The sequence below is a fragment of the Lasioglossum baleicum genome, chromosome 17 (genome assembly GCF_051020765.1).
Source record: "Lasioglossum baleicum chromosome 17, iyLasBale1, whole genome shotgun sequence".
Classification (NCBI taxonomy): Eukaryota; Metazoa; Arthropoda; class Insecta; order Hymenoptera; family Halictidae; genus Lasioglossum; species Lasioglossum baleicum.
Window position 1 is genome coordinate 6513237 of NC_134945.1, and position 25347 is coordinate 6538583.

Genomic DNA, 25347 nt, shown 5'->3' on the forward strand with positions numbered 1-25347 from the left:
AAAAAATAATGAAAAGCTTTTTAAAAACGACGCTTATATTAAAATGCACTGAAAAGGAGAAAATCATTTTTTTAGACATTAGTGACTATAAATAAATACGTGGAGCGCTAGACTATATCGACGTAATCTTCGTGCGTATAAAAGTGTTGACCTTCATAATGTCCTAAACCTAATAGTGAACGAGATATTGTCCAAAGAAGAATGAAAATTGTTTCGATAACATCTCGTTAACTATTAGGTTTAGGACATGCGAAGGTCAACACTTTTATACTCGGAATTTGATACTCTATCGATCTACGGTATAAAATGTAGAACATTCTATTTAAAAAAATCAAGGTGACCTTGGGATGTCCTCCACCACTCCACCCAGAAGAAAACAATTAATACTACGTGATGTAGCCCGTCGTACCAAACAACTTTTGTAGCAACACTTTTTTTCGATATCGGCAACGTCTTCCGAGATATCTTGCTGGTTGTAAAAATATCATTTAAAAATAATCAATTTTGAATTTCCTTCTATAATTCTATTGATATCAATAATAATACGTCCCTAATGTTTTTACGAAATGAGTATTTAATTTTTATTACGGTGTAGAATTAATAAATCCTGCGCAAACATTACTACGGTATTAATTAGTTAAAATATTGTCGAATTTAGTGTTGCAACAACTGCTACCACGAATTAATTAATTTTACCCGTCTATTGTTTACACGATATGAAATTCTGTGCTTTTGTTCGGTGGAACAACTCGACGACAATATCCCTTTCACGTTTATCATATCGCCGCATATCATTGTCATTGAAACCATTAATCGGGATAGTATCTACGGGCGCGGCTTAACGATAATTTTAATAAATCGTATTTGTTCTAAAAAATTCGTGTCGAAATAAATACTTTCTACATGAAAAGCGACAATGTTTCTCACGCATACGGTTCGCAATCAGTACCGGGTATTATCCAATCAAATTTTATTTGAATAAGAATAACGAATGAATTTTTATTCATATCGATTATTTATTGTTTCACTTGTTTCGTTATTCGTTTGACGATCCTTTATTTGAAATTTATTTTTCACAATCGATATAAATATATGAAAACTTCAAAATGACCAATTATTTCGCTGTACAGCCCCGCTCAAAAGTATGTGGACAGTTTGTTACAAGTATACTTTATTGTAATACAGTAAAGTCGCGTTTACTTGTCCGACAGCTGTGTTCTGCACGGACAGTGATCACATACCGACATTATTTTTTTATGAGTGTGTCTACCGTGCCGAGAGTTTAAAAGAAAGCCGAACGTGGAGGAGGACAGCATTACAGTGGAGTGGGTAGGCAGTGGACAGAGATCGCGTACCCGATCGCGGACAGTAAACGCGACTTTACTGTACTATGCATTTCTACTATAATCAGTTATTCGTCGGTTACAAATAAATACTTATTTACTCGTGATAGCTTACCTAAAAATAAAATAACTTTTAAATAATAGACTTTAAGCCTTAAAATTAAGGTAGGTAGCAATTTCAAGAAAAAAAAAGTAAATATCGGAAGCGGGACTCGAACCTGCAACCTACCGATTACTACTAAAAACTCGAATGGATAAGATGGTCACAAATAAATACTTGTCAACTCATTATACCTTATCCAAAAATAAAATAACTTTTAAATAATAGACTTTAAGCCTTAAAATTAAGGTAGGTAGCAATTTCAAGAAAAAAAAAATAAATATCGGAAGCGGGACTCGAACCTGCAACCTACCGATTACTACTAAAAACTCGAATGGATAAGATGGTCACAAATAAATACTTGTCAACTCATTATACCTTATCCAAAAATAAAAATAACTTTAAAATAACACATTTTAAGCCTTAAAATTGAGGTAGGTATCAATTTGAAGAAAAAAAAATGTCGGAAGCGGGACTCGAACCAGCAACCTACCGATTACTAGTAAAAACTCGAGAATCGATAAGATTTTATTTAATTTCTTAAAGATCGTGGTCCTGGAAAGTTATTATAAAAAGAGTGAAAAATTATGTTCCTTTTAAAAACTTTATTTTCCCATTAAAATTACGGATCCTTTAGGAAATCGACTTGAGAAAATGATCTCGAGTAATAACTCACAGAAGTTCTAGGATCTACTTCCATAAGTTCGATCGTAATTCTGATGTTCTTCAATGGGAGGCCAAAATCGAGAAGTTCACGGAGGATTTAGTAGACTTTTATTATCATTTTTACACTTCCCAACATGACAGAAATATATAAAACTATAAGGGAGCATTAAACTCTGATCTCATAACAATAATTAACATTTCAAAGTTAGGTTAGGTGTTGAAAAAAGGTCCTAGAAAAAATAGTGACTGCATTGTTTATCACATATGTACAAAATTTCTCAAAAATATATTTAAATAAAATATGTTGGAAGTGCGTTATGAATTTTGTTGACAAGCAAAAAGATGGATTGTAATGAAGATAAAATAAAAATTCTACTACCAGGGATGTCTCTGGGAATGAGGACACGATTCAGCTGAAGTTTTAATTACTATGTATTGCTTTTCCCAGAGAATTTTTGTCACATTTGTTACAACTTTTCCAGTGGCGGACCGTATTCGGTGTTTGCACTGGGAAAATCATTTTTTCCCGTCCAAACGACCAGCACCAGCCGAAAAACTGAAATTCCCAAAATCCATCACGACCACCACTTCTATTCATTTTAACGGAATATTTTTTTATTCGGATATAATTTGATGAAGATATTTTTGGCGATGAGATCGCGATTTTTACAAAATATGCCCAGGAATTAATTTACTGCTATGTTTTCACGAACGTTAAAAAATGTTTTAATGAAATTTTTAAGAGATCCTGTTAAAAGTTTATGATTTTGGGTTGCGAAAAAATTTACTTAAATGCATATTGCACGTGAAATAAACTGGATTGCGCGTGCTGAAAATATTCGCAATTACAATCCTATTTTTATCGAAATAAATGTACGAAAAAATTTCATATTTTAACGGGGTACTATATATGTATTATATACAACAATTTTCCACGGTTCACTAAATAAAAAAATTTTCTCACGACTGTAACTATTTTTAATCTATTGCTAGAGAGTACTAATGACTGGAACGACCACCATTGCATTGCTATCTTTTTTACTACGTTTTTATTAGGTTGCTTTCTTGTCTGTCTGTCTGTTCGGTACAAATTTTCCAATTGATTCTAAACTAACTTCCCGATGTGCTAGAGACTTGAAATTTTAAACATAGCTCAGAACTGGATGACAATGCAATATTAAAAAACAAATTTAAAAAAAAAACCATGCGTTTAGGAGATATAAATTATTAATAAATTTAACCGTTACACCTCCCCGCGAGAAGATTTACCGTACTGAATAATTGCATTTTCAAGTTGCATTGTGGCGGCCCAAATAAGAACCAATCTTTAGTTTCTAATTTATCGATCGATATTCGGACCAGGGTCTCAACAGACCCACCATTCGGCGGAACAGGTTCGAATCGCGGCCCGCAGTAAATTTATTTTCGAACTTAACGAACTGCGCGCGGCAGAAATGAGCAATTTTGTTTGAAATTGCTGTACAATTGAAATAGAAAAATTGAAGTTGAAATGGAAAAATTGATGTTGAAATTAAAATTGAAGTTGAAATGGAAAAATTGAAGTTGAAATGGAAGAGTAGAAATTGAAGTTGAAAATGAAGTGGAAAAGTTGATATTGAAATTGAAGTTAAAATTGAAAAATTGACGTTGAAATTCGACTTCTTTGAGTGAATTTTAAAAAAGTTCTGCGATTTTTTAGAGTGTCCACTTAATGTTGTCCCCGGGGAGGTTCGTTTGAATTATTCGTAAACGGACACTATCTTTTTTACTATGTTTTTATTAGGTTGCTTTCTTGTCTGTCTCTCTGTTCGGTACAAATTTTCCAATTGATTCTAAACTAACTTCCCGATGAGCTAGAGGCTTGATATTTTAAACATAGCTCAGAACTGGATGACAATGCAATATTTAAAAAGATTTTTTTAAAAAAGCCGATGCGTTTAGGAGATATAAATTATTAATAAATTTAACCGTTACACCTCCCCGAATAATTGCATTTTCAAGTTGCAATGTGGCGGCCCAAATAAGAGCCAATCTTTAGTTTCTAATTTATCGATCGATATTCGGACCAGGGTCTCGACAGACCCACCATTCGGCGGAACAGCTTCGAATCGCGGCCCGCAGTAAATTTATTTTCGAACTTAACGAACTGCGCGCGGCAGAAATAAGCAATATTTCATTTTCCTCATCGTTCCCCATGTCCCTTGCATCATCGGCGCGGAAACAATTCCGGGATGCGAATATCGACGATTTTCCGTCGGTGTCGTTTGTATTACCTATCAAGGGAGAAGAAACGCAGTTTCACAGATCGATTAAATCCAATCGAATGCGCCCCGCTGCTGTTTCCAGGTGTGCAATTTAAAGCGCAGCCTGCATCTGCCCGGAAAACGCAACCGGCGAAACGGCGGCGTTATAACTTGTCAAAAAATGAATTCCGCCGTGTATCGACACATTTCCTCGGGAACCGATTATACGTCGAATTCGGTCGAATATCGGCGTTAGTCATCCTAGAGAACGCGAGAACGATTTCAACAGCTCGAGAATTTTCTCACTCCCGTTACTATTCCTCGATTTTCTGTTTCAGCGGGTCGACACTTTCCCCGCCCTTTGTCGCCCGGAAACTCAAAACAGCATGGCCTTCTTTTAGCTATACAGGGTGGCCCACTGAAGAAATTAAAGTTATATCATTGTTAATCTATTCAATATATTAAGGAAGACAGTCAATTTTTATCTCAGCCCAGTTTGCGAAAACGTGTTTCTTAAATTTTCAATATGTTAAACTATGTTAAAAAAAAACAAATTTAAAAAAGAAACTATGCGTTTGGGAGATATAAACTATTAAAAATTTAACCGTTACACCACCCCGCACACCGTGGAGTCTGAAAGAAATAAGTTGGAAAGTGGCGGTGTGCCCCACGCCAAAAAACCATGATCCGAAGGTCATACAAAAAAGTTTATCCAATAAAAAAGATGCCCCTACTTATTTTAAACTAAACAAAGGAGAAACCATCAAGATTCATCATTGGAGTCCTGAGATATTTAATTTTATGTAAACTCTTTTTCTCTCTCTCTCTCGCTCTCTGTTCTGAATAAATTCTAAAATATTCCTTTTTATTGAATACAATTCTTTGATATTAATGGATATTTATTGTTGGATTTACTGCACTGAAACAGTATAACTGTCTGCAGAAATTAGAATAATGGATATCAACGATATTTTGAGGTTATAAATTGAATGTATATTAAATAAAGGCGTTCGATCAACTTTTCCTTTCCACCAAATGATGATTCGAAAATAAAATAAAATTTTAATCCTTGTAGCAATTGCCAAAAGTTTTTACACTTCGTTGGATGGTTTTTTCTATTTTTCAATAACAACATACTCAAAGTTTAAGAACAAATTAAGTGCAGGTAAATCCGGGCATAGAAATAATAATTAAATAGAAATATGTACCTTCCGAAAACATTTATCAGGAATATTCAGTCACGAGTTCCAATTGTTGAACGTCCATTATATCAGAAACTACCAGATTGTCTAGCGAACAATAAATGTATTGTGACAACTGGAATCAATACGCTTGCGACTGCTGTTCGTTAAATAATACATCGGCGCCCGTTCGTTATAATTCGATGCAACTGTAACGCGACGAAAGCGCGCTTGGCTTAATTGAAAAATAATCCGGCACGAAAGTCTGAAATTATAATCCGACGCGTTTCCATTCACTGGGGGGGGGGGGGATGTTATCTGGCCAACCTCGGATGTTTTACACTGTCAATGGTTTCAATTAGCGATGTCGTTAAACAGAGGACGTAGATTTCCAACAACGAATAAAAATACCTGAGATACTCGTTTATAATCCGGACTGATACCGAGCGAAAATGAAAATTGATTTTTAACGTACGCTTCTCGCTCTTAATCGAATTGCACGAAGTACACGCATCCGGCCGATGTATCTGTTCTTTATAATCGAAAACTGTGATGGCCCACTTGCAGTTTCAATAGAAATTTTATTGCGTGCACCAGTGTAATGAATTTTATCGAATTCTGTGTGTCCGTAAAATCTAGAAAGCACCGTTCGTGGGTTAACACTGTGTATACATATAATATATGTTTGGTTTAAACACACTACAACAACTTCAATTTCAACGTAAATTTTTCAATTTCAACGTAAATTTTTCAGTTTCAACATCAATTTCAGAATTTCAACTTCAATTCCAACATCAATTTTTCCATTTCATCTTGAATTTTTCAATTTCAACTTCAGTTTCAACGTCACTTTTTCCATTTTAACCTCCAGTTTTCAATTTCAATGTCAATTTTTCAACTAAAACTTGAACTTTTCAATTTTAGCTTCAACTTCGACGTCAATTTTTCCATTTTAACCTTAATTTTTCCATTTCATCTTGAATTTTTCCATTTTAACCTCAATTTTTCCATTTCATCTTGAATTTTTCAATTTTAGCTTCAACTTCGACGTCAATTTTTCCATTTTAACCTCAATTTTTCAATTTCAAAGTCACTTTTTCCATTTTAACCTCAATTTTTCAATTTCAATGTCAATTTTTCAATTTTAGCTTCAACTTCGACGTCAATTTTTCCATTTTAACCTCAATTTTTCCATTTCATCTTGAATTTTTCCATTTTAACCTCAATTTTTCCATTTCATCTTGAATTTTTCAATTTCATCTTGAATTTTTCAATTTCAACTTCAATTTCAACGTCAATTTTTCCATTTTAAACATCTTTAAACATTCATAATGTATTAATATTGGGTATCACTGTATTCGGGAAAGTCCACAGAATGTTTCGCTGCAAAGAACAATCCAATAGATTTTATAATAACATCACAATATTTGTTTAAAGTTGTGAAATATGTTTTTTCTCAAAATCAAGTTCCTCAAAAACTGTGCGTATGGGAGCAAAAATTAAGGACAGATTCGTAATCATCGCAAAAAAACTCTACAAGAAGGATCCAACAATAATTAGGGAACATAAAAAAAGTTGAAATTTGTTGAACGGTGTTATTAATGGGAGTCACTGTACGTATTCGAGCGTTAAGAATCTCCTAAACAGTCCTCAAACATTTGAATAATATCCATTTGCTAGACCGAGAAACACAAAACACCGTTTCGCGCGACGTGGACATTTTAATCTTGCGGGGCAATGGCAACGGGAACAATAATTTAAGGATAAAACCAGTTGGGATAGCAACATTTCTTTAGCGGTAACCCCGTATTTCATGCAAGTGTTCCGCATAAGGGCACAGCTGAATAAACCCTCGAATCCAATGTGTTTCTTCCATTTTCAACCCCCTACCCGCGGCCCATGGACAGAATTTCACGCCCGACGGTTTCCGTGGCTTGTCCCTCTCCATGGAAACGCTGGAAGGATCCACTTGAAATAAGAGGTCAACCATGCTGGAAGACTGAAAAGCTCTGGGCCACTCGGAAAATACACTCGCGATAAACGCGCGCGCTGTCTCTGCGTATTTACATCTTTTCCAAACAGGTTCACGAGCAACGAGAAACGGAATTGTTTTTCTGTGCGTGTTCCAAACAAATGTTTGGACCTTGGTCCCCCGTAGCTCTTCGCAGCTACAATGAACTTGTTGGTACGCCGGGACTTGATTTCCTGAACGCTTGGTGTCCGAGCGTGTGCGAAATCTTCTGCAGGTTGCTCGCAAGAAATAATTCAATCGAGCTCTGTGGATAAAAAGCCTGGCTTAAAGCGCTTCTCTGCTCGTTTAATAAATTATGGCACGGACATTCTCCGAATCTATTGCAATTACGACAGAATCGTTCAGCTGGGAAAAGGCAGCTTTCTCTGCTGCAACGGTTCGCTGAGGTTCCGTTCGATTTTTATCTCATTATTTTCTATGGCTGCGATATGCGCGCGAGCATCTCCTTAGAACTTTTCTAATTAGAGAAATTGTAGAAAGCTGTAGCTACGTTTATTTCTACCTTTAATCGCATTTGTTTGCAACAAAACATTTGAGACATTCATTTAGGACTGCAACTTTTATGTTTTAGAGAATACATTCACAGTTTAGAAGTATAAAATATTACTTTACGGGGTTAAAACTGATGGGAAATGGAAAGGGGCTTATTCAAGAATGAAAAACCACAAAATAACATAAAATTTAATTTATTATAACAAAGAAACGAGGAGTTTATGCGCTGATTCCGAATCTTTTTGAGGAACTTGATTTTGAGAAAGAAACATATTTTACAACTTTAAACAAATATTGTGATGTTATTATAAAAGATATTGGATTGTTCTTCGCAGCAAAAGATTCTGTAGAATTTCCCGAATACAGTGATATTAATATTAATACAATATAAATGTGTAAACATGTTTGCACCAATTTTTGAGGATATTTTTGAATTTATCTCAAAAAATAAGGGTCCAGTGCAAAATCGAACTATACCACGCGATAGAGCAGACTTTTATCTTGAGAAACCACTCTTTAAAGTTTGCAATATCAACGTTTTTTCGAATCAAAAAGCAAAATATCTTTTGACGGGATGCGACGCGGCAAACGGCCGTATTAATGGCGGGCGAAACTGGCGGCAACTCGTGTCGGGCGAAGATATTTTGCGTTTTGAGTCGAAAAAACGTTGATATTGCAAACTTTAAAGAGTGGTTTCTCAAGATAAAAGTCTGCTCTATCGCGTGGTACAGTTACATTTTACGCCGGACCCTTATTTTTTAAGATAAACTGAAAAATATCCTCAACAATCGAGGCGAAAGTGGTGTCTCTCTGTCTTCAACGATTGTTTAAACATGTTTAAACATTCATAATGTATTAATATTGGATATCGCTGTATTCGGGAAAGTCTACAGGATCTTTTGCTGCAAAGAACAATCCAATATATTTTATAATAACATCGCAATATTTGTTTAAAGTTGAAAAATATCCTCAACAATCGAGGCAAAAGTGGTGTCTCTCCATCTTCAACGATTGTTTAAACATGTTTCAACATTCATATTATATTAATATTGGATATCACTGTATTCGGGAAAGTCTACAGAATCTTCTGTTGCAAAGAACAATCCAATATATCTTATAATAACATCACAATATTTGTTTAAAGTTGAAAAATATGTTTCTTTTTTCAAAATCAAGTTTCTCAAAACCATAAAATCTGTAATACTGTGGCGGATTCGGATCCTTGAAATGTCCCTATATACGTTCCTGGTACAATGGCCGTACGATACAATATATTTTTGTCCGAGGCAATAGCTTGTCCAATGGCTCCTCAAAATTCACGTGCATCAGCATCGAACGAAAATCGATGCACGATTTCACGAATGTGCATACGTTCCTACGTTGGATTCGGAAGTCTACAATTTCTACACAGTGCCCAATTACGTTTCGAGGCAACGAAAGCTTGCGAAATTCAGTAAAATAGAGAAGTAATTAAAGCTACATACAGAGCTTAACATTTTCCCTCTGAAAAATATGCTTCCGACTAATTTCTGTTTTCGCCATCTACTTTTCAAAACGGAAATTCCCGCGAAACTCCGAAAATCTACTAATGAGCAGAATTTATAGGTTGGAAATATACATATGTATTCAAGAAATTCTACAAGTTTAGTAAAATTGGAGCTGAGAGGCTTCACTTTTATATTTAAATTATTTATTGAGGCCATGGTTTAAATTTATTTAAGCTGCTTCACAAAACTGCATATTTATAGAAACCTCTATTCGTCATTAGACTTTTACTGTTTTTAAACATTTATTCCTATTATCAGTTATTGTCTCAAATGTTTTGTAATTTATATAAAAATATAATTATTTAATATAAAAATAACTAAATAAAGTAACGATTATTTTACATTACTGATGCAGCAATATTTAGTGCTGCCTCAGAGTCAGCATTCGAGTGTTAAGGGTTAAAGTAGTTTTAACTAATAATAAATCTAGATAAAATTGAATAAACTATACACTGCTACAAATCAAGAAGTATTCCTCTCCGGTTTCGCATATTCCAGGAGGTTTCGTATTTATCCCAAGGGGAAGGTAAGCACGAAAGAAAAATATACTGCGCTGTTTTCGAAACGAAGCTGAACAGAATCATTAATTTTCAAACGGTTGTTATAAAAAGCTGAAAGTGGTGGTGCTGCCGTATCGAATGTGCTTCGGAAAACCGTTCACGTACGTATAAGGATACATACGAAACCACAGGAATTTATTCTACGACCGAACAGGTCCTATACTGGCGATATAAAATGGTGGCTATTTCGAGAAGACCCCACCTTTATCCACTTTTTTTCTGGCGAGTGTAATCTTCGACCGCAAACCCATGAAACAGATTAAAGCTTTTTCATTTCGCCTTGCATTCGGTTAAATTATTCATTTCTATTGGCTACGTCGGAGCGCAATAGCCATGACAATTCGATCTATACGATTTATATAATAAAAGCTTAATATTAACTTTGTAATATTTCTGCGCATTATATCAGACGACAATTTTTGGGCACATTGGTGGCAGATTGGCAGCAGATTGATAGCAGATTGGCAGCAGAGTGATAGCAGATTGGTAGCAGATTGGCAGCAGATTGGTGGCAGATTGGCAGCAGATTGATAGCAGATTGGCAGCAGAGTGATAGCAGATTGGTAGCAGATTGGCAGCAGATTGGTGGCAGATTGGCAGCAGATTGATAGCAGATTGGCAGCAGATTGGTGGCAGATTGACAGCAGATTGATAGCAGATTGGCAGCAGATTGGTGGCCGATTGGCAGCAGATTGATAGCAGATTGGCAGCAGACTGCTATCAGATTGGTAGCAGATTGGCAGCAGATTACTATCAGATTGACAGCAGATTGGCAGCAGATTGTTAACAAACACGTAGCACGAATTGAACTCGGGGACCAACCAACACGCGTCTGGTTCGCGCTCTGATTGGTCTGGTTTCCCCAAAAATACGAAAGAGAATCCACACGATCTACAAAACGACGTGATACCCGTAAGTTTTCTGGAAATCGAAGCGGTCCACTCGAGTACATATCCCTCGCAAGTTCCGGCCATTGGGAGTTGGTGCATGGCTTTACCCTCTCCAGCAACTTGATGCTCGAGCTGTCGTCTACCACTCCTCGCTTATCGACTATACACCCCCCTTGACTCCATCACGATGCTTGCCGATCTGTCTCGCTGTCCACTAGACGGTGGCATATTTGTATATTCCGAGAACTTCAACGCTATAGCTGTCAGCCATAAAAATGAATGAAGCTCGACACTCACGCGAGGATCGATGCTGCCCCGGTATCGTTCCTCATTCTCCTTGAATAATTACGCTTTTTAAAACCGTACCACCACTGGCACCATATTTCAACGGAAGGTAAATTTATCCGGAAACCATTCCAGTCTACCCTTCTTGCTCTTAGGGTAGCTCTTATTTTCAACTTCTGAATTTTTCTTACGGCACCCCCCTCCCCCCTCTGGGTTGTTACAAACGATTAAAGAAATATCTGTGCAAAGTTTCAGTGTACACAGATAACGGGAAAACGTGCCCCAAATGAATTAAACATCGCGACTTTCGATGCTCATTTTTACTTAAATTAGTTATAACTCTCCAATTCAGAACGATCCGGAACCAATACTTTTTGGACTATGATCGTCAGATTGGTAGCAGATTGGTATCAGATTGGTAGCAGATTGCTATCAGATTGGTAGCAGATTCTTTTTGGACTATGATCGTAAACCTTTATCGAACGTAATGGTACAAGAAATAGTGCGGAATACAGCGGAATGGTTCACCAAAATTGTCAATAAACTTTGGAAATCGAAGAAAAACTTACAGAATGATTGGTAATTTGGATGATGAATATCTTCTAAACTAAACACCGCGTTGAAAAATATGTTAAACAAAACTTTTAGCTTTAGACCGGCTGCGTATTTTATGTTGCATTACTGTTTTTCGTAAAACAAACGGTTTTCGAGAAAATGGAGAAAAACGTCGGACCAAGATGCAACAATTTATTCTGTGGTTAGAAAATTGAAGTGTGCTTTCATTATTTGATTCTCAGCCGCGGTTCGAGTAAATTCCCCTCGTTCACCAGTCTGTTGATGAGAATTGAATATAACGAGACTTTATCGGAAGTAAAATGTCAAAACTATCCGGTCCGAGTGTTGTTACTCGACGGAAAACATTACACGGAGCTGCATTATTTGCAGCCGTCGGAGCAGCAAACCGATAAATCCCAATCCAATGAGAGTTCCGTCACTTCGTTACGTTTTTTCTCTGTGTGTGTGTGTTTTTAATGCTGGTTATAAAACGCGGCGGAAGCATTGTCCCGAGATTACCGGCGCGTAATTACGCGCGGCGCGCGATCGTACATCCGGAGACCTCATGACAGCGCTTTTTTGTCGCGGCGTGCGGCGCGCGCCAACATTTCAATCCTTTCTACCCTTCACCTCGAGTTTCAGCGGTGCTGTAACGCCTTTATGAGGCCATTTCTCAAATTTGCAATATCGCGCCGCTCGTTCTTCCGTCTCATTAACTCCACGCGCTCTTTGCAAGCAAGCCCGTCCACGGGAAGATCGACCGCGGGGGAAGATACGCGCAGCACCGGACCGGAACCAGGGTTGCCACCTCTCCGGTTTCTCGCCAGGAGACTCCGGGTCTCCAAACAAATCTCCGGGCTCTCCGCACAGTAGTCTTTTTCCATGATCTAGCCTAGCTGGACAAAATTCCAGTTTGATCTTTCAAAATAAACGAACAAAATGTGATTTGCAAACTCATTTTTCGGGACTGGGCTGCTGTTTACTTTACCAGACCCAAAATTTCTGCCTTTCTTCTATAAATTATGATGTATTTGGTATGTAATCCAGCAGATTTGTACCCGGGGCGGCTGCAGACGAAGTTTCGATCCTGTAGGATCAATGGTTCAGGAGTTATGGTTGCTTAAAGTTGAGAATTTTTCAGTGTTTTCGCGACAGCTTAGAAATTGCTCAACTTTAAACATTTATAACTCCTGAACCATTCATCCTACAGGATCGAAACTTCGATCTACAGGTTCTCCGGGTAAAAATCTACTGGAGTACATACTTTATAGGAGAAAGGCACAAATTTTGAGTCCGGCAAAGTAAAGTTTACCCCAGGACTCCTTCCCCCCTTGATTATAAATTTCGATGAAAGATATACATATTAAATATTTCCTAAAATCAATAAACCTCGACTACATCCGCTATTGTTTAAAAAGATTGACAGTATTATCGTTCGTGTTGTCTTATCATATTACCCAGAATTACTGTCGGAAAATAAGCAAAATTACGACGGTAATACGAACTGGAAACACGAGATAAATGCTCCAATAAACAGTTATATGTATTCGCTGTTCGAGAATTCACAGGCAGCCATAAAAATTGGAAGTACAAACAGAAATATACAATAAACAGCATAAGTAAATTGGGCGCTTGTTATCCGAAGCTCACTCAAGCATATCTCAGCGTTAATTTGAACAATTTCGTTCCACTGAAATTCAAGCATACCCTCGATTCGATTATCATAATTGAAACAACGTTTAACGATGCTAGCCGTCAATTCTTAATTGTAAACATTTTATAACTTCGTACTGTAACTGTAAGCGTTATTTATGTTATGTTATAGCAGATTGCTATCAGATTGGTAGCAGAATTGCTATCAGATTGGTAGCAGATTGCTATCAGATTGCTAGCAGAATTGCTATCAGATTGGTAGCAGCTTGGTAGCAGATTGCTATCAGATTGGTAGCAGATTGCTATCAGATTGGCAGCAGATTGGTAGCATATTGGCAGCAGATTGTTAACAAATACGTAGCACGAATTAAACTCGGGGACATCAATTCTTAATTGTAAACATTTAATAACTTCGTATTGTAATTGTAAGCGTTATTTATGTTCTGTTATAGCAGATTGCTATCAGATTGGTAGCAGATTGTTGTCAGATTGTTGTCAGATTGGTAGCAGATTGCTATCAGATTGGTAGCAGATTGGCAGCAGATTGGCAGCAGATTGTTAACAAATACGTAGCACGAATATTATTAAACTTATAATTATAATTAAACAGAGGTCGTCGAAGAAAACTCAGGATCTTTTCAACAATTACAATTTTCAATACAGTAAAATTATTCGTGTCGTCTAGGAAAAGAATCAAAGTTTCTGTAAGGAAATAGCATACTTGAATGACGAATTAACTCGTCAGCCCTAGTTAAAATGTTTAACAATTTCTTAGAATTAGCAAATTCGATGGCAATGGCGTCACAGCGGCGCGTTAGAGCCGCCACTGGGATGCTAAAGGTTGGAAAAGACGAAGATGCTGTTTAATTAATTCGAATGGCAGATCGATTAGACCGGGAGTAACAGGGAAATTTACTTTTCTCCGATGAGAACGAAATTACGATTCCGCGTAGACACAAATGGCAGCTAACAGTGGGGAAGGGGCGGCAGTACGCTCCACCGCAGCTTTGCCAGCGTTTCGCGAATGTGGGAGAGGCAGAGCAACGGACTCGGAAAGATCCCGGCGTCAGGCAGATGTTCCTTCAAGAGCACTTGTCTGGTCGGGTGAATTATCGACTTCGCTACTTCGACCCCGATCCATCGGATCGTCCTACATGCTCGGGAACCTTGGCTATTTCACGCGCCCCTTCTCCCTTTCATGCGGTCTACCAGCGATCCGTGCGGCAATCGAAAAATCTTTTGATATCGTTTCCGGAAAACCCTTTTCTTCGTTTGCACAGCGCTGAACTTCACCGATTAGAAGATATTCCAGCAAAGTGAGTTTAAAATTAACATTTTCTCAATTTCCTCGGCAACCGTTGGTTTTACGAGAAAAAGTAATATAACATAAAAGATGCGGAATGTAAAAATCTACAGGTTTTGTTCAACACGTTTTTCGATGCGATAAGTAGATTAGAAGATATTCCAGCAAAGTGAGTTCAAAATTAACATTTTCTCAATTTCCTCGACAACCGCTGGTTTTACGAGAAAAAGTAATATAACATAAAAGATGCGGAATGTAAAAATCTACAGGTTTTGTTGAGCACGTTTTTCGATGCGATAAGTAGTTTAGAAGATATTCCAGAAAAATAAGTTTAAAATTTCTTTGGTCCGTGTACTTGGTCCGTGCTTGTGGTATATTCTGGTACATTCTGATATATTCCGGTGTATTCTAGTATATTGTATATTATACACCAAAATGCACCATTTATACCGAGGGTCAATGATCTACCGAATTTGTTAACCATGTGGATGTCGATCGGAATAAATGTATATGTAATTTTCACACAGCAAATGTTCATCTAGCGACGGTACTCTTTGCTAACAGACGCTGATCTGCTTTCTTTTTCATGTTCCTCCTCCTTGGACACCCACGCGTTAATAATGGGCCGTTTCGTCAACTATACTCTGACGGTGGGGAACGAACGACGGTTACAACAACGATACCCTAACAATCCGCACGCTACCAACGGACACGCTGATTAACTCTGGTGACGGTGACCACGATAACGCGACGATGTGTCGCGGCAATGGCGACCACAACGCCTGGTACACCGTGGTGACGGTGACAACAATGACACGTTAATAAATCACGGTGATGGTAACCACGTCTGACATTCGAACAAAACCATGGTCAATGGCGACACCGCATTGATACACTAATATTTTGCTAAATGCCTTGGCTTCGTGCACGGCTTCTTCCTCGAACGTGAACTAATCATTCATTCAATGTTTCGCTATTATTTTCTATTCTATTCTATCCTAACCTAACCTGAACTAATCTAACCTAACCTAACACGTCAATGTTATTCCAACTTTGCCATTTTCTGTTGTTCCTCACATTTTTAACACTTTCTCTTCAATGTTTCGCTATTATTTTCTATTCTATTGCTATTATTATTGTATTCTATCCTAACCTATCCTAACCCTGCACGTCAATGTTGTTCCTCACATTCCCAACACTTTCAACTCTTCATATCCGATATTAAACTATTTCTTTCCGTGACAACTCGATCCCGAAAATCTCCTATCGTTCCTTCGAATTGTTTTGATATTTCCCCTGATTCCTCCACTCTGTCTATACACAAACCGCTCGCGAACAATCGGTTTTCACGCAACGACGACGCTCCCTCTATCCCCGGGTTTTTCAATTCGCAAAAATCTCTCGGCGTGCTCTCGCCTACCCAAACATTTCAATTCGCGAAAAAAAACCCTGATACCGGAACTGATCCGAAAAAAAACTGGAAACCGGTGCTGGTGGGCACGGGGTGAAAATTAATCGTGACCGGCTCGCGTGACAAACGATGCCGCGCTGGGATCCGATGCTCTTGCGGCGTGGAATTGCGGCGATTACCATCGTCGAACGGTTTCGTCGTATTCGTTCTTACTGTGGATTCCCGAATGCAATGCTGCAACGTCTGCGGTGTTCCGCGTGCAAACTCGCCATCCCGAATTCCGCAACCGGGTGGCCCCGATCGACATCGGCCCGGGCCCTCTCTCCCATCCGGTTCGGTCGGCTTGTATACCGCGTGTAAACGAAACGACACCGCTTTCGCGGACCGGGCGTCATCGATACGTCGCACCGATTGAGCCACTCGTTAATTACCCCGAATCCCTCGGAACTGATCACCGCTACGGCCCACGGATCGATCCACCGCGTGTACCGCGTACCTTGCTTCCTCCCTCGGACGAGAATGGACATTCCCACTTTTACCAACGTCTCTTTCAATCGTGCTTCCTTCCCGCCATTTTTATCCCACCGCCATTCTCGCGTTTGCTGGCATCGCAATCGTTGGATTGTGGTTTTTGGATCCACGAAATCGTTGGGCGTCGAAATCGCTCCTGAATCACTTGTTTATATTTTTGAGGACTATTTATTATGTCCTACTGGGGTTCACTTCACTCTATTCACGGATTCCTGGGTCCACCATCTTATTTTCCCACTGGCGGCCATTTCGAATCGTTCCTGATGCTCTTATTTATATTTTTGACGACCATTTACTATGTCCTACTGTCAAATCGTTCCTGAATCGCTGATTTATATTTTTGACGACCACTTATTATGTCCTACTGGGGTTCACTTCACTCTATTCACGGATTCTTGGGTCCACCATCTTATTTTCCCACTGGCGGCCATTTCAAAATCGTTGCTGACGCTCTTATTTATATTTTCGACTACCATTTATCATGTCCTACTGTCAAATCGTTCCTGAATCGCTGATTTATATTTTTGACAACCACTTATTATGTCCTACTGGGGTTCACTTCTCTCTATTCACGGATTCTTGGGTCCACCATCTTATTTTCCCACTGGCGGTCATTTCGAATCGTTCCTGACGCTCTTATTTATATTTTTGACTACCATTTACTATGTCCCACTCTTAAAAATGGCTCCTGAATCGCTGATTTACATTTTTTGGCGACCACTTATTATGTCCTACTGGGGTTCACTTCACTCTATTCACGGATTCTTGGGTCCACCATCTTATTTTCCCACTGGCGGTCATTTCGAATCGTTCGTGACGCTCTTATTTATATTTTTGACGACCATTTACTATGTCCCACTGTCAAATCGTTCCTGAATCGCTGATTTATATTTTTGGCGACCACTTATTATGTCCTACTGGGGTTCACTTCACTCTATTCACGGATTCTTGGGTCCACCATCCTATTTTCACACTGGCGGCCATTTCGAATCGTTCCTGACGCGCTTATTTATATTTTTGACGACCATTTACTATGTCCTACTGTCAAAAATCGTTCCTGAATCGCCGATTTATATTTTTGACGACCATTTACTATGTCCCACGGTCAAAAATCGCTCGTGAATCGTTGATTTACATTTTTGACGACCATTTATCACATATCCGTGGTCACTATTTGCCCACACCTCCGCCCCATTCCCTTTCCAATCGTTTTCTCTCCTGCATTTATTACATATTGAATATTGAAATTTGTCCTTTGTCGGCGTGTCCGAGCGAATTCCCGTCTGAATTTCACTGTGTTTGAATTCCGGCGTTGTTAATCGCTCGCGCACCACCACGATATCGGATTTTATGTTCCGCTCGGCACGGTATTGAAACGACAGCCTTGTTATCAGGCACTCTGAAGACCTACCAGCGAGCAGCCTGCGACGAGGAGTTGATGACGCTGAAATGTCCACCGGGCACGACCATCACCGTCGCTCTTGCTCAATATGGCCGGGCCGGCGCGAATGGCACCGGCAGGTGCAGCTCCTACGATCCGTCATCGCTCGCAGGGGACAAACTGAATCACACGTGCATCTGGCCACAATCGCTGCAGGTACGTATCAAGAAAACATGCGCCAACGTTAACATTGCCTAGTCGCGACGTCCGAGATTGACGCGCGAGCGAACCCGTCGTAGGAGTGTTTACAGTGGCGGGCAAAAATATTGGCGCAATGCCAGATTCCACAAACACTTGTAATTATTGAAATAATTGCTAGCATCGACTGATTTGGCATGTACAGGGTGTTTCTCCATCTCCAGCGTGATTCTCCATCTCCGAATCGGTGGAGATTTGTGAAAAAAAACTTGTCGCGACATTGACCTTGACCTTGAATTTCAAGGTCAAACTTTTTTTAATCATCGCGTCGTATAGTATTCATCAGGGGGGACAAAAGTCTGTAAGGAACCATGGGTCAAAAACAAACCGTTCGCTCGACGATGATATCTCCTCGTCACGTAGGTTCTCGTCGGCAGCCTCGCAGCATTGTGTTTCCGCACGTTCCCTTCAAATTCAGCAGCTACCGAAAACGTTCTTTTAGACCCTTGCCGAAGGTAAACAAAGCTCACGTCGGCAGTAACTTGAAAAGTGCCATCGTAAAGCATTGTACACACACGGCCGGTGCTGAACGAACAGAGCTACCAGTTGGAAGTTTCAGGCTTTGACGTTTCAGCGCGCGCCCCCGCCCCCTCGCGTCGAAAGTTTATCTGCCATCTTCTATTTATTGGGTTCTCGCGGAACCCTGATTTCTAATCCAGAAGAAAAGACGCCGTCGATTGCCTTAGCACCCCCCGAACCCCCTTCCCCTTCGCGCGATGGAAGTACCGAGCTGGAAGGAATCGTAAACCGGATCCACTCCGCTGGGTTAACCCTTGTACGGTTCAACCCTCGTAACCTCTGCTTAGGTTTGTAAGCTCTAGCAGTCGGAACGCCCCGCTCCCCCCCCCCGAAAAAGATTTCGAGCAAGACCCTTTCAGCGCCGGGATTTCGTATCGGGCTTTAGTGTCTCGTGTACGTTCTTGCAATCCGATGACGTACTCTCCCACTCATTCGCCCGCGTTCTGCTTTTATTTACCAATCCGACATCAACATTTACAATCGACTTCTTTTACGCTCCGACTGGAGACAGTGCTGTCGCTAGTTGCAGAGGCACTGGAAATCCTTGCTCTCGTGCAATTTCTATGATTATTTTCGAGCCTGACCGGACATATGCGATTGGGAGTATGTGACTGATCAGTAGACTGCTGAACACTTTACGGAAAATAAAAACTGATTGCGTTGATTGTGAGACACAGGAGTGTCGAATAAAAATACCATTCTATCTCTTAGTTATCTTATTACGGTGACACTAATATACTGGTGGCCTTAAATCTTTTTAATATCTCCACTGTGTTTTACATTATGCGTATACATTTCTGTCATAAATGCACAAAATCCGCAGTCTACTGATCAGTTGTGAGGTACTAATATGTGTCACACGCAGGGTTACCATATTCTAGTCTGGCGTTAACGCGAACGATGTCTACGAAACCTGGAGAACACACTTCGCGTTTCCGATTGTTACCCGAGCGAACGGCGAAATAAAAAGTGGAGTATAAATACTCGTGCAATGCTTGAAAGAGAACCGAAACGTTAAACTGGTTCACGGAGATCAAAACCGTGGATCTCGATGGCGTAAAACGAGTGTAGAGCGAGTGCACGGGGGAGGGAGGGATAAAGAGAGAGAAGCAGACGTAGAGAGAGAGAGAGAGCGAAAAAAAAGAAATATTTCTTCTGAAAGCACGGTTAGGCAAGATTCACGAGTCGGCTGGTAGCGAAATGACTGGAAGCGCGCGCGCGCGCGCGGTGAGCAACCGCGATTCTCGTTTTATTTCAACCGCGAAACGAAATGCGGAAAGAAAACCGGGTGGGTAAAGTCTCGAGAGCAATAAGCGCGCGCGAAACGTTGCTCTTTTTTCGGTCGGAATTCAGTGGCAATTGAGAGTCCCGTCTCGGCGAGACGAAAAACGCGCGGGGGTAGCTGAACGAGCGGAGCGAAGCCGAAAGGACGACGACGAGAGGCGATAGGGGATCGTTGCCATTTAAAAATCCACCTTCGAGAGATAATGGGAGCTGACCTGAAAACGACACTCCGGTGTTTCCTCGTGCGTGCGCGAGGCAAACTTGCTCGGCGCTCTGGCAACGCGGCTCGAAACCTCGTGTGCCACTGCCACCGGGAAATTCTGACTTTAATCCTTCCCACCCGACAGAGGCGCGCCGCGCAGTGGGCAATTTGAGCGCGGATATCTCGGAAACTATGCGAGCTAGCGAAAAACTGAATCTAATCAATCTTGTGGCTCGTTTTGTCAGCTTTAATTTTGTATAGAATGGTCTCATCGCTAGGACGCATAGTGTCCGAGATATCCGCGCTCAAAGTTCACTATTTTTGTTATTTGACTAGCTAACTCTTCAGCACAATTAGTGAACTTTGAGCGCGGATATCTCGGAAACTATGCGAGATAGCGAAAACCTGAATAGAGTCAATCTTACGGCACATTTTATCAGCTTTAATTTTGTATGGAATGGTTTTACCGCTAGGACGCATAGTTTCCGAGATATCCGCGCTCAAAGTTCACTATTTTTGTTATTTGACTAGAGCTAACTGTTCAGCACAATTAGTGAACTTTGAGCGTGGATATCTCGGAAACTATGCGAGATAGCGAAAAACTGAATCTAATCAATCTTGTGGCTCGTTTTGTCAGCTTTAATTTTGTATCGAATGGTTTTACCGCTAGGACGCATAGTTTCCGAGATATCCGAGATATCCTGATTGGACTAGATGCGCGGTGGTTTCTGTGCGTCGGTATTTGTGTCGCCGTGCTCAAAAGCTAATTTTTCCCTTGAAACCCTCACTCGCCGCGTCACGGTACGGTTCTCGTTGATCGTTCTGCGAAAAAAAAACGCGGAATCGAACGAATCCGCGCGTGATTGCGATAAATCGAAGTGATTCCCACGCGCAGCTGCGGCCTCCGTTGATTCTGATGCGATGATATCCTGTTTCCGGAACGATAGAGGCCCCGTATCGTTAACCAAGGAATTAATGGAGCAAGGGGTAAGCGTTCGGGCGTGTAAGGGGCGTGCGGATAGAGAAGAGGTCGAACGTACCTCGGGAACGTGTTCCTCGATGTGTACCGGAAATCGATTTCTCCCGCGGGAGATTTTCTCATTCGTACGTGAAATGCATGGAAAGAGGTCGACTTTCGTGCCGAGAAACTGAATAATTAAATGCGTGCGCCGCTCGAACAAATATTCGGCCGCGAGTTAGGGGTCGCTCGCTCCGGATACCGTTATCGGTAAATATGTTGTTTTCATACGTTGCAATCGTACCCGGGATTATATTCGCCTTCTCGTATATTACAGAACGGATCTGCTTCAAAGTGTTTCCCCCCTTCGTTTCGACATCAGTTCCTGTATGAAAGGCGGACGGTGCAAATTCATAACGGTGATTTACATTCTCGGTTAAATAAATCTTTATTTCCTGCATGAATTGTTCTCTGCTCAATAACCTCGTTAAGCTTCACCAACGGAAAACGACAAGTGTTTAACTTCCCTTTATGCAATTCAGTTAGGAACGAGGCCATGTTTATCGTCGTACCATGTTTTAATTACACTGTCCAACCTAGCCGATTAAGAAGGTCAAAACTGCCCTTAGAGGTTCTTCAATGGCTCTTGAACCATTCGAAAGCTGACCAATAAAAACCCATCTTAGTAAAATTTCAGCCCTCTAGCTTGCCTGTCAGGGTAGTTATGTGCGAAGGGTTAATTTAAATTATAATTACTGGACGAATTGGAGTTCTTAGTCCACAATATTCGATGATTAAGAAGTTAACGTTAATTCCATGTAATTATTATACATAATCATGCAATTACAAGACCACCGGCACGACATTAAAGTTTATCGAACTTCGTGTTTGTGGCCCACTGTGTGTACACAAGCAGGGGAAATTTGATCGAGCTAAACATATCGAATTGAACCTTATATAGAGGGTGCTCATTTGAAAACTTTCCAGCCGAATATTTCGAAAAGTATGAAAGATATTTAAAAAAATAATTTTTTGAGGCATAAGCGACTATAAATAATTTGAACTTCCATTTTTCAATTTCAACTCTTCGATTTCAACTTCAATTTCAACTCTTCGATTTCAACTTCAATTTTAACTCTTCAATTTTTCAAATTTCAATTTTAACTCTTCAATTTTTCAAATTTCAATTTCAACTTCAATTTTTCAATTTCAACTCTTCGATTTCAACTTCAATTTCTCAATTTCAATTTCAACTTCAATTTTAACTCTTCAATTTCAACTTCAATTTTTCAATTTCAACTTCAATTTGAACGTCACTTTTTCCATTTTAACCTCAATTTTTCAACTTCAACTTGAATATTTCAATTTTTTAATTTCAACTTCAATTTCAACTCTTCGATTTCAACTTCAATTTCTCAATTTCAATTTCAACTTCAATTTTAACTCTTCAATTTCAACTTCAATTTTAACCCTTCAATTTCAACTTTAATTTCAATTTTTCAATTTCAACTTCAATGTGTAAAATACGTGTCCAACTATTTTTCCCCCTCGAAATCCTTGTTTTTCACTTTGTTTAATATCTTTCATACTTTTCGATATACTCGACCGGGAAGTTTTCAAATGAACACCCTGTGTATTAAGTTAATGCTACAAAATATTTACTCGATATCATAATTTAATAGTGTAACTTTAGCTATAATGAATATTACATATTACTGCAATCCTCACGAAGTAAATGTTTGAATTACACAGTGTTAAATCGTAGTGAGGTAATTTATTAGCGAATTATAATTCGAAATGGTAAAAATATCCCTCTGTTCTCGCTTCGTTCCGCAATAAGTATTTCCCGGCCACGGGATATTTGTCGAGCGAAGGTCAGCGAAGTTTTCCATGAAAACAGGACTCGAGGAATTTGAGACAATATCTTCGAGAGCACGGCGAGTTTCAGCGACGAATAACTTTCCCAGTCCGAGAATATCGAGATTGCAAAAACCGGGACGGCAAACTTCCCCTCCTCTCCATCGGAGATCGGGCTTTTTCACGTAATCCGCGCCGAAAATGAAATTTTCTTAATTAAAACTTGAATAATCTCTGTTTGTCCTCGCACTCGTTCTCAAATGAACTCCTCCGTCGATACCGGACCTATTAAACTTTTCATCAAACCGGAACTCTCTACCACGACCAAAAAACCTCTGTTTAAAATGCACCCCTTTCATGCCAGAAAAGAATCGATATATATTTTCTACGGGGGGGGGGGGGAAGAAGCTTTCGCCCAACTCTACTCTTCAAATTTAATTTTTACCCTGTTTGAACAGTCACGTTATGAAACGCGTGCATAACGGAGGGATCTTTTTGTGAAAATTCTTTCCCCGGATAATGTGGCAACCGTACAATGGATAAATACAATAGATAAATGTTTCATATAGCAGAAATATCTACAGGCTAGGGCACTATAAACGGTTCACCCGAATAACTCGGTTGCTATTGGTGTTAGGAAAAAATGCATCAGACGGAAATTACTTGGTTTGATGGGGGCAATAATCTGATGTTAGCAGCGTTTTTGTAGGTGGACGCGTAAAGGACATATGAGGGTCAACTTCATTTTTTTTAAATGGAATGAGGCATTTTTTAATACGTCAATCGATGCAGCTGGACATTCGTTATAATAAAGTACTAACCTATGCATGTGGAAAAGTTAGTGGTTCAGGAGATATTTCAATTTAAATAACTCTAAAACTTCTAAATGTGTTTTAAAACTCTAAAAGTGTTTTAGAGTTATTAAAATTGAAATATCTCCTGAACCACACTAACTTTTCAACATGCATAGGTTAGTAGTTTTTTATAACGAATGTCCAGCTGCATCGATTGACGTATTAAAAAACACCTCATTCCATTTAAGAAAATTAAGTTGACCTTCATATGTCCTTTACGCGTCCACCTACAAAAAAGCTACTGACATCAGATTAATGTTCGCTCGATACCAAGCAATTTCCATCTGTTGCATTTTTTCCTAACACCAATAGCAGCCGAGTTATTCAGGTGACCTATTTACAGTAATACAGTGGAGTGGGAACGCGTAGTAGAGTGGGGAGCGCTGGCGCGCGGAGTGGGGATCGCTGAACGCGATCACGTACTACCGAGTGTCGCACGACGAGGTGTGACTGTTATGTAAAAGTTTTTTTTTGTCTCCTTGACGCACAGATTTTTGTTAAAATTTGTTTTTTAATATTGCATTGTAATCCAGTTCTGAGCTATGTTTAAAGTTTCAAGTCTCTAGCTCATCGGGAAGTGGTTTAAAATTCGATTACAAGATTTTACGCATAGAACAACAACAACAATTGGCTCTTCGTTGGACATGATCGTCAACAACATGCCAACCATAAACGCTACCGGGGCAGTGTTTATAAGAACGGTCTCATTTTATTGGTCAGGAGTGAACGGGTTAATACGGAACTAGCAGCGCACGGTAACCGGCATCGGCCATTTTTCATTCCATTTCCAAGCGTAGGAAAAAGTGTAGAAAAAAAGGAACGCGAGCCACAGTCAGGACCGTCGGAATCCCTTCTGACGTTTCATCCGCTCTATCCTCGCCTCGTTTGAGGTCGTTCCGTCGTCGCCGCGTCGTCACCGAGATTCGTTTACGAGTTTCTGGAGCCGTCGTTAATCCGACAGTTCGCGGAGATTTTCATAAAAAGGGCGGTGGTGGTGTCCAAGGGACGGCGAGGGGAGCCTCGAGTGCGCCGAGGGGTTGCTCACGCAAAATTAAGTGGCCACGTGAATAGAAACCGACCGGCAAAGATGAATCCCGACCTCGTTCCGCAGCCAGTCCCGTTTCCTTTTTTCCGTTCTTAATTGTAAACATTTAATAACTTCGTACTGTAATTGTAAGCGTTATTTATGTTTTGTTAGAGCAGATTGCTATCAGATTGGTAGCAGATTGCTATCAGATTGGT

The 25347-nt window shown here is 39.7% G+C and overlaps 1 protein-coding gene across 4 annotated transcripts in view; it reads left to right on the plus strand.

Moving 5' to 3' along the window:
• LOC143217609 (uncharacterized) overlaps positions 1 to 25347 on the plus strand; it is a 380663-nt gene that overhangs the window by 230878 nt on the left and 124438 nt on the right. For 3 of the 4 annotated variants that reach the window (XM_076442080.1, XM_076442083.1, XM_076442082.1), the window contains exon 2: positions 18175 to 18389. In XM_076442080.1, coding sequence (XP_076298195.1) covers positions 18175 to 18389 — 215 coding nt within the window. The remainder of the gene's footprint in view (positions 1 to 18174; positions 18390 to 25347) is intronic. The other variant, XM_076442081.1, reaches the window with a different exon arrangement.